Source organism: Otolemur garnettii, unplaced genomic scaffold, assembly GCF_000181295.1.
Source record: "Otolemur garnettii isolate 467f Iridium unplaced genomic scaffold, OtoGar3 scaffold00100, whole genome shotgun sequence".
Classification (NCBI taxonomy): domain Eukaryota; kingdom Metazoa; phylum Chordata; class Mammalia; order Primates; family Galagidae; genus Otolemur; species Otolemur garnettii.
The window spans coordinates 4,614,218-4,624,705 of record NW_003852495.1 but is presented as its reverse complement, the minus strand read 5'-3'; the positions used below and the strand labels follow the sequence as shown (position 1 = coordinate 4,624,705).

Genomic DNA, 10,488 nt, shown 5'->3' with positions numbered 1-10,488 from the left:
TGTGAGCTGTGATGCCACAGCACTCTACCCAGGGGGACAGCTTGAGGCTCTGTCTCAAAAAAATAAATAAATAAAAGCCCCTCCCTCTCCTGAACCCTGCAGGTCAGACCCACTGCTCTCTTCCTACAGCTCCAGCTGGGCTGTATCTCAGAATTCAGAGGAAATTCTTTTTTTTTTTGAGACTCTGTCTCACTCTTTCACCCTGGGTAGAGTGCTATGGTGTCATAGCTCACAGCAACCTCAAATTCCAGGGTTCAAGTGATTCTCTTGCCTCAGCCTCCTGAGTAGCTGGACTACAAGCACTCACCACAATACCCAGGTAGTTTTTCTATTTTTAGTAGAAATGAGGTCTTGATCATACTCAGGCTGGTCTCCAACTCCTGAACTCAAGTAATCCACCACCTTGGCCTCCCAGAGTGCTGGGATTATAGGCGTGAGCCACCTCTCCTAGCCCAGATGAAATTCTTATAATACTTTATGTACATTTATGCGAGTAAATAGACATAAATGACAATAGAGACCCTATATTATCAAGGCATGGCTCTGGGATCAGAAAGGAGTAAATAGGCTCATCACCTGTGGCTCAAACGGCTAAGGCGCCAGCCAGATACACCTGAGCTGGCAGGTTCAAATCCAGCCTGGGCCTGCCAAACAATGATGGCTGCAACAACAAAAAAAATAGCTGGGCGTTGTGTCTAGTAGCCCAAGTAGTCCCAGCTACTTGGGAGGTAGAGGTAGGAAAATCGCTTGAGCCCAGGAGTTAGAGGTTGCTATGAGCTATGATGCCACGGCACTCTACCGAGGGCGACAAAATGAGACTCTGTCTCAAAAAAGAAAAGAAAAGAAAAGAAAGGAGTAAACATAAAGATTTGTAAGAAAGTAGAGACCAGGCTCGGTGCCTGTAGCTCAGCAGGTGCCACCACTACAGGTGCCAGGCATTGTGGTGGCACCTGTAGTCCCAGCTACTCGGGAGGCTGAGGCAAGAGAATCGCTTGAGCCCGAGAGTTTGAGGTTGCTGTGAGCTGTGATGCCATGGCACTGTACCGAGGGTGATATAGTGAAACTTTCAAAAATAAAGAAAAAAAGGAAGAAAGTAGAGACCAGTCTGAGGCAGAGCAGAGACCCCACAAAATAAGAGGGTGTGGCCTAAAGACAAAGGTTCAAATCAATCCATTCAGGTTTTCTTCAGCTCTGCTTGTATTTGCTGTCTGTTAGACAAGGGGACAGTCTGAGGGCAGCTGTTGACCCAATCCACAAAGCATGGCTCACTTCAGAGCTGGCAGGAATACCTGATGCCCAGGGCAATGGCAAAGCATCCATCCCTCCCCACCCCAACATGCACAGTCTGGGGGTCAGGCCGCGTCAGAGCCCATACCTTGGAGGCAATGATGAACAGGGAAGAATCGGGGCTCAGGTTGGCCAGGGTTTTGGCAATGTGGGTTCCATCAATGTTGGAGACAAACCAGACCCGAGGACCATCTGAGGAGTATGGCTTAAGGGCTTCAGTCACCATGAGGGGCCCCTGTGGGGAAATGTTGTATCAGATAACAAAATCCCAGGGCCTACAAGAGGTATGGACAGTGAGGTCCCATCAGTGGAACAAGGCCCTGGGTGGGACCAAGAGCGCCCAGCCCCTCACCCCAGCCTAAGGTAGTTCTCTCCTTACCAGGTCGGAGCCTCCGATGCCGATGTTGATGACGTCCGTGATGGCCTTGCCCGTGTACCCCTTCCACTCACCACTCCGCACACGCTGGCACAGGACAGGAACATGTGATCAACCCAAACCCCCGTGGTCAAGCCACTGCTCACAGACACCATCACTTCTGTGTCCCTGTGCCTCAGCCCCAACTTTCAGGCCCCTGCAGGAGTCTCTTCAGACCAGAGTGGTAGATCCCAGTCATAGTCACTCCCACCTGGCCTCTATTTCCTTGTTAGAAAAGTGGGGTGACATGCCCACTTCACAGTAGCATTGTCAGAATTTGCACAATCAGGGGGAACTCTCAGTAGAATCTAATGCAGCCCAGCTAGGTGTGAAATGCCAGCTACTATGACGGGTTTGTGCCGAGGTCAGAAAGAGCAGATATGCACAGAGCCCATCTCTGTGGGACTCCACTGCGTCCTGCCTCCTGTGGATACTTCCCTGGATAGTTCCCTCCTGGGCTCAAGAGGGCTGACCTGGGCACCCATCAGGATGCTGTGAAAAAGATGGAGAGGGGCTCGAAGCCCACGGTTCAGCAGCTAGGGTGCCAGCCACATACACCAGAGCTGGCGGGTTCAAATCCAGCCGGGGCCTGCCGAACACAAATGACAACTACAACCAAAAAACAGCCAGGCGCTGTGGCAGGCGCCTGTGGTTCCAGCCACTTGGGAGGCTGAGGCAAGAGAATCTCTTAAGCCAAAGAGTTTGAAGTTGCTGTGAGCTATGATGCCATAGTATGACGCCATGGCACTCTACTCAGGGCAACAGCTTGAGACTCTGTCTCAAAAAAAGAAAAAGAGAAAGAAAAACATGGAGAGGGACTTCAAAGGTGCAGTCATGAAAGAACATGCAGCTTCCTTTGCTCTCCTGGGTCACTTGCTTTTGAGGAAACCACCTACCATGCCGTGAAGACACTCACAGTCCTACGAAGCAGCCCGTGTGACAAGGAACTGAGGCCTTCTCCAACAGGAAGCGCCAACCCGCTATTTGTGTATGGGAACTACCCTGGAAGAAAATCCTCCAGGACCTGCCAGTCCTTCCAATAACTGCAGCCCCAGCCAACATCTTGACTACAACCTCCTAAGAGCCTTCCCAAAATCATGATTAACCAGGGGAGCCACTCCCTGTGAGATAATAAATATTTCCAGCTGACTTAAGCCAAGTTTGGGTGTAATTTGTACAAAGATAACTAAGGCAGATTTTGGTACCAGAAGTGGCATGAGTGTCATAATGAAAACGTAAAAACGTAGGCCACAGATGGAAGGGCTTTGAGGAGAGAGTTGATGAAAGCCTAAAAAATAAAAAAATAAAAAACGGAAGAGACTGTGAGCCAAAGTCTGCTTGTTCTCAGGGAGGCCGCTGGTAGGGGCTTAAAGACAAGGAAGAGGGCGGCGCCTGTGGCTCAAAGGAGTAGGGGGCCGGCCCCATATAGCGGAGGTGATGGGTTCAAACCGGCCCTGGCCAAAAACTGCAAAAAAAAAAAAAAAAAAGGAAGGAAAGCATTACTGGGAATTGGAGGAAAAAGAATCCTTGTTTTGTAATGGTGGAAGCTGAACCACACTGCTGCCTGCATCTGCAGGGAAAGGGAAAGGTGTACCTAGTAAGAGCTGGACGGTGTAGCCACAGAGGGTTTCAGACTATGTGGAAGGAACTTCCTGGCTTCTGGGTGCTTACAACAAAATGCAATAGGGAAGAAATAAGCTACACGAAGAACAAAAAGGAGCTAGGGAATGTTGGGTTTGAAAGTTCCCAGACTCTCCAGGCAACGAGTGATGCTAAAAGTAAGAGGTGGTTCCTTTGTAAAGATCAAATGTCGGGCACCGTCACAAAAGCACAGTGTGAAGATAAAGCCCAGAGAGGGAGCTATTGGCTTGGCGCCCATAGCACAGTGGTTACAGCGCCAGCCATATACACCAAGGATGGCGGGTTCAAGCTGGGCGTGGGCCAGCTAGATAATGACAGCTGCAACAAAAAATAGCTGGGCGTTGTGGCGGGCACCTGTTGTCCCAGCTACTTGGCAAGCTGAGGCAAGAGAATCGCTTAAGCCCAAGAGTTGGAGGTTGCTGTGAGCTGTGACAGCACAGCACTCTACTGAGGGCAACAAAGTGAGACTCTGTCTCAAAAAAGAGTGGGAGCTGTAAACCCTCTGCTGAGGCCTCAGGAAGAGGTTAAAGGAGTAACACAGAGAGCCTTTTGGTCAAAGATACAGCTTCTAAGAAGCTTAAGGGTATTATCTCTGCCTCAGAAGCAAAAGTAGAAAAGGATTTATCTTGCAGAGAAATCTACAGGGATGGCTCCAGCCTAATACTGTGAAACCCTCCCCCATAAGCTTCATAAGAGACCCACAAAGTTTTAAAAATAACTGAATTGTCAGAAACACCATCAGCTTGGACTGAAAAGGACAGGAAATAGTATCGAAGAAAAAGAGGCTTTAGGACACCCACGCTAGCACAGGTAGTAAACAGGCTGAGAAAACTGTGCAGTCTTTACCTGTCCCGTAAAAATAATGCATAAGAGTGAAGTCAGGAGCCTTGAAGCCTTGTTCCCAGGCCTTGAGTTCTACCCAAATAATTGGCAATGCATGTCCTGCTGAATTTTAGAACTGCTATTGTGTGCCTTTCATTTCCTCCCGTTTTTAAAAATTAATTACCTAGAGCCGGGCACAGCTTGTAATCTCACCACTCTGGGAGGCCAAGGCAGGTGAATTGCTTGAACTTAGGAGTTTGAGACTAGCCTGAGCAAGAGTGAGATCCCGTCTGTACTTAGAATAGAAAAAACTAGCCAAGTGTGATGGCAGGTGCCTGTAGTTCCAGCTACTGAGGAGGCTGGAACAAGACAATTGCTTAAGCCCAGGAGTTGGAGGTTGCTGTGAGCTGTGATACCACAGCACTCATGTGGATACCAGGGCACCACAGTGAGACTCTGCCTCAAAAAAAAAAAAAAAAAGGTAATTATCTCGTCTAGGCACAGTGATTCATACCTGTAATCTTAGCATTTTGGGAAGCTGAGGTGGGGGATTGCTCGAAACCAAGAGTTTAAGACCCCATCTCTACTAAACACAGAAAAATCAGCTGGATGTGTTGGTGTGTGCCTGTAGTTCCAGCTACTCAGGAGGCTAAGGCAGGAGGATTGAGTGAGCCTGGGAGTTTGAGGTTGCTGTGAGCTCCAATGATGCCACTGCACTCTAGCCTACACAACAGAGAGGGACCCTATCTCAAAAAAGGAAAAAAACAGTAAGGCCAGGCACTGTGGCCCCCTCATTGTGGCGGGCACCTGTAGCCTCAGCTACTTGGGAGGCTGAGGCAAGAGACTCACTTAAGCCCAAGAGTTTGAGGTTGCTGTGAGCTATGATGCCACAGCCCTCTACCCAGGGCAACATAGTGAGACTCTGTCTCAATAAATAAATAAATAAAATAATAATAAGATAAAAAATAAAAACTAAAAAGAAATAAAAGAAGTAGCAACTCCTATTTTCAGTTGCCAAGTTTTAAAGTAATTCCTACACATCAATAGAAAAGTAATACAAGGCTGGGAGAGAGGGCTCACACCTGTAATCCCAGCACTCTGGGAGGCCGAGGCAGGTGGATTGCTTGAGCTCAGGAGTCAAGACCAGCCTGAGCAAAAGTGAGACACTATCTCTACTAAAAATAGAAAAACTGAGGCAAGAGGATCACTAGAGCTCAAGTTGGAGGTTGCTGTGAGCTATGATGCCACAGTACTCTACCTAGGGCGACAGCTTGAGACTATCTCACCAAAAAAAAAAAAGAAAGAAAGAAAGAAAAGAAAAGAAAAGTAATACATGCTCATGTCTTTCCCAAATCAAGACCTGGTGACTTTTTTTTTTTTTTTTTTGAGACAGAGCCTCAAGCTGTCGCCCTGGGTAGAGTGCTATGGCATCACAGCTCACAGCAACCTCTAACTCCTAGGCTTAGGTGATTCTCTGGCCATAGCCTCCCAAGTAGCTGGGACTACAGGTGTGCGCCACAATGCCTGGCTATTTTTTGGTTGTAATTGTCATTGTTATTTGGCAGGCCCGGGCTGGATTCAAACCTGCCAGCTCTGGTGTATGTGTCTGGTGCCTTAGCTGCTTGAGCTACAGGTGCCGAGCCAAGACCCAGTAACTTTTATTTTCAATTTAACAACTAATTGACAGCCATGGGAAAATTTCCATTAATACACAAAGAAATAAGTGGGTCAGCTTCTCATTCCTCAATCTCAACACCAAGGGTTGTAATAAAGCATCCCCCTTAGCCAGGCACCGTCACAAAAGCACAGTGTGAAGATAAAGCCCAGAGAGGGAGCTATTGGCTCGGCGCCCATAGCACAGTGGTTACAGCACCAGCCATATACACCAAGGATGGCGGGTTCAAGCCGGGCCTGGGCCAGCTAGATAATGACAGCTGCAACAAAAAATAGCTGGGCATTGTGGCGGGCACCTGTAGTCCCAGCTACTTGGCAGCCTGAGGCAAGAGAATTGCTTAAGCCCAAGAGTTGGAGGTTGCTATGAGCTATGGTGCTACAGCACTCTACTGAGGGCAATATAGTGAGGGTTTGTCTCCAAAAAAAAAAAAGCATTCCCCAAAGGGGTTAATGTGTTTATCTTTAATATAACTAGATATATCCTTTATTAGAGCAGAGAAAGTCTTCCAACACCCACTACTTCTCTGACTACTGTTTTCAATGTCCTACTATGTCCTGAGTGGCACAGTGAGTCAATCCAGTAGCAGCTCCCTAATTCCTAAGTGCACGCAGGACTACAATATGTGTATATACACTGGTTTTACTGATAAGTCCTCTGATAAATGAGTGCAGATGGGTTTCAGGTTTTTTTTTTTTTTTTTATACGGAGCCTCAAGCTATTATCCCCCTGGGTAGAGTGCCGTGGCATCACACTCACAGCAACCTCCAACTCCTGGGCTCAAGCGAGTCTCCTGCCTCAGCCTCCCAAGTAGCTGGGACTACAGACGCCCGCCACAACGCCTGGCTATTTTTTGGTTGCAGCCATCATTGTTGTTTGGCAGGCCCGGGCTGGGGATTCGAACCCGCCACCTTAGGTGTATGTGGCTGGCGCCTTAGCCGCTTGAGCCACAGGCGCCGAGCCGGGTTTCAGGTTTTGCCGCTACAATCAAGGTCACACTGAACATCTTCACCCAATCTTGGCAAACTTTCCAGAGTATAGCCATGGGGAATGTTCCTCACCACGGAATTACTGCTGTTCAGAAGCTTTATATGAACTATAAATATCCCACCAATCTGAGTCAGGTACTCCAGGGGCCAGGTTTAAGGAAGGACTTTCCTGGAAACAGGAATCCAGATGGTCAGTGCCACTCGGTCCATAAGTTTTTTTTAGGGATGGTGTGTTACACTGTCCACAGTGCTCTGTGCATGCCAGAGCACACTAAGATTGATCAAACAGAGCCCCAGTTTCTGAGGCACATCATTTCTGCCACTCACAGCACTCAGCTGGAAATGCCCTTCCCTACCCACACCCAGAGCCTGTCATGCAGACTGACCACCCTAAGAGACATTCTGGAATCCAGGTTCCCATTTCGATCCCAGGCTTCCTTCCTCTACGAAGTCCCACTCCTAAGGCTGCCAGGCCTTCAGGATCGATGCCAAGATCACCTCCTACTGCCAGCATCATTTTCAGGTCTAAAAGTGGCCCTTGGCCAAATCAAACAGACTTTGACCAGCCACACACAAGGGCCACTGCTCTTCGAGGTGAGCTTGGATGATCACCCGCAGAGCATGCACGGCCCATACGGACAGACATGCTCACTTGTGGAGACACATGGCCCCCAGACATCACCCGGTACTCTAGGCTGGGGGGTGTCTGCTGACCTTTGCAGAAACACTCCTGGGATAGACGTTGATGTAATAGTGGTTGATGTGGGGAAATGGAGGTGGTTTCTGAGGCAACCCCTCTCCCTGCCTGACATACACAGGAAAAGGAGTGGGCGTGGTTATGTGCGTGTGACATAGGGACACCTCCGAGGTATTTCTTTTTCTTTTTTTTTGCAGTTTTTGGCAGGGGCTGGGCCTGAACCTAGGGCCTAGGGCCAGCGCCCTACTCCTTTGAGCCACAGGTACTGCCCTGACATATTTATTTCTAAGTGGGAACAAGCTGCAGAAGAGTAGGTAGAAAATGAACCTGTGTGTGTGCGCATGTGCGTGTACAAGTGTATGTGTTTCAAAGAGGAGACAGCAGGTGCTCGCATATGCTAATACATGCAAAGCCACATTTTGGAAGATTCCACAGGAAACTTTTTTATGTAATCTTTTTTCTTTGAGATAAGATCTTGCTCTATGCCCAGGGTGGAGTGCAAGTGGCATAATCACTGTAACCTCAAACTCCTGGGTCCAAACACTGACACTCCCGCCTCAGTGTCCTGAGGGGCTGGGACTATAAGCGCCCACCACCATGCCTGGATAATTTTTCTTTTTTTTAGGGATGGTGTGTCACAATGTTTTCTGGGCTAGTGTTGAACTCTTGACCTCAAGCTATCCGAAAGCACTAGGGTTATAGGCATGAACTATCACACCAGCACGGGAAGTTTTATAAATGCTGCCTCTGGGGAGTGGGCAGGGCGTAGGGTTGAGGCACTTTCACAACTTTTCTTTTGGCTGATTCTGGATGATGCAATAAGGGAATATGACTAAAGAGGTTAGAAAATGCAAGTCTTGGTCAGGTACGGTGCTCATGCCTGTAATCCTAGCAGTCTGGGTGGCTGAGGTGGGTGGATCGCCTGAGCTCAGGAGTTCCAGCCTAAGCAAGAGTGAGACTTCGTCACTACTAAAAGTAGAAAAAACTAGATAGGTATGGTGGTGGGCGCCTGTAGTCCCAGCTACCTGGAAGGCTAAATGCAGGAGGATTACTTGAACCCAGGAGTTCGAGGTTGCTGTCAACTATGATGACACCACAGGTGTCATCAGTTCGAGGTTGCTGACAACTATGATGACTCTCTGTCGATAGAGAGAGGGAGGGAGGGGAAGGAAGGAAGAAAGAAAAAAAGAAAAGAAAAGAAAGAGGAAATGCAGGTCTCCCCCACTATCCTGTCTCTCTGGAAGCTCATTTTTTATTTCAGGTTTCTGCCTCTGGCCAGCTTGAGACCACAGGTGTTTATAATTCAGGAAAGAGACTACGTCCACGGCTGCCAGCCCTGGGCTCCCTCAGAGCAGGGCTAAGGAAACTGGAGGCTCAGCAGAGATCCCAGGGGCAGTGATCACACAGGCCACCCCTACCTCAGGCTATAGTGAGGGCCTGAGTCCTGCCTCCAGGGAGAATGGAGGAGCCGGCCATCGGGGCTTCCAGCATCCCAAATACATGTATACACAGCCAAGGGCAAGTCCAGCCCAGCCACTACTTACCTGGCAGAAAGTTTTCATCTTTTCCAGAACTCTGTTGACCTCTGGCATCACATCCTTGCCATCCACCAGAATGGGTGTGTTTGACTGGTTCCGCAGGGCCACATGTAACACTGCCCGATCCTGGGGGCAAGGGTCAGAGTGTGAAGACCCCCACTCAGCAGCCACACTCCTAGCTGGGCATGGTACAGTGTGGTCCAGAGAGTCACCTCAGTCCTCTATCCACTAGACAGGCAAGCCCTGAGGCCTCTGTCAACGTCGTGGTCTTATACCAAGAACCCCTATATATTTAAGGAAATAGAAGCTCCCTACCCCAGGAGTCTGGGGAAAGTAAAGCATGTGTCACCCCCATTGTGTTGCAGACAGAGGGGGATAGTGGGTAACCTGAACGTGCCTGAGACAGGCCCTGAGGGTTATTATAGATGCTCAAGGCACAAACAACCAGAGGAAAGAACAGTAAGCAAAGGCAGAGAATGGTGACAGGACATGTCGGAAGCCAGCAAAAGCTGCCTTCTAGGACCAGAGCTCATTAAGCCTGATGTAACCTCATCTTCCTTGGGAGAGTACATGGTGTCTGCTGGCACCTTCTGGAAAGTGTCCTAAGCCCCTTGGAAATAGAGCAAGGCAGGCAACTCGAGCTTCTCTTCCCAGGCAGTTGCATCACTACCAACTTCTGGAAACCAATCCAGACCTAAAGTCTGTAACAGGTACCAGGCAGCTGGCCTGGCCACGTGAGCTAAATGGCACCCCCTCCTACGGGGGGTTGGGGGGAATATGGGTGTATGTGTGTCTTTCCTGCCCCCTAAAGACCCTAGATGGGCAGGAAAAGGACAGTCCTGGGATTCCAATCTGGTGAGAGGCTCACTAAGGCAGAGGGCTTCATGCCACCCTGCCCGACCCCAATCCTGCCCAGCCTTCCACAGGCAAATGCATCCCCCCACCTCCAGGAAGCCCTCCCTGACTGCAGCCTCTCTCAGCCTAGCCCAGCAGTGCAAGACAGGTGAGTGTGAATCCCTGCTCTGCCCCTTACAGCTGTCATGTCTTGGATAAGCAACTTGACCTCTGAGCCTTGGATTCCTCATATGTAAAAGGAAGAAAATAACACCACAAGGGCGGAGACTCTGGGTACACTCCCAGGATTCCACAGCAAATCATGAGCAAGGCCCACAAGGCCTGGCCTTACCACTGCTTTCTACCGACTCCTACTGCTGAAGAGGCTGAGGTATTCTGTGACATAAAATTCTTTTCACAAAAAAAAAAAAAAAAAAAAAAAAAATTCTTCTTTTCACTAATGAAACTTGCAGCAAGGATATATCAGTTAAGTTCTCCAAGAAAACATTTGAGCAAGCCTTAAGAAACTCTCTTCCGGCTCGGCGCCTGTGGCTCAAGCGGCTAAGGCGCCAGCCACATACACCTAAGGTGGC

General features: G+C 49.0%; 1 protein-coding gene across 1 annotated transcript in view; it reads right to left on the bottom strand.

Annotated features, from left to right (window-relative positions):
- Nucleotides 1-10,488, bottom strand: part of GPI (glucose-6-phosphate isomerase) — a 38,532-nt gene that overhangs the window by 24,965 nt on the left and 3,079 nt on the right. Inside the window, exons 4-6 of the mRNA XM_023516891.1 lie at nucleotides 9,068-9,187; nucleotides 1,667-1,750; nucleotides 1,290-1,522 (exon numbers count right to left, since the gene is read on the bottom strand). Of these exons, the coding sequence (XP_023372659.1) occupies nucleotides 1,290-1,522; nucleotides 1,667-1,750; nucleotides 9,068-9,187 (437 nt within the window). The remainder of the gene's footprint in view (nucleotides 1-1,289; nucleotides 1,523-1,666; nucleotides 1,751-9,067; nucleotides 9,188-10,488) is intronic.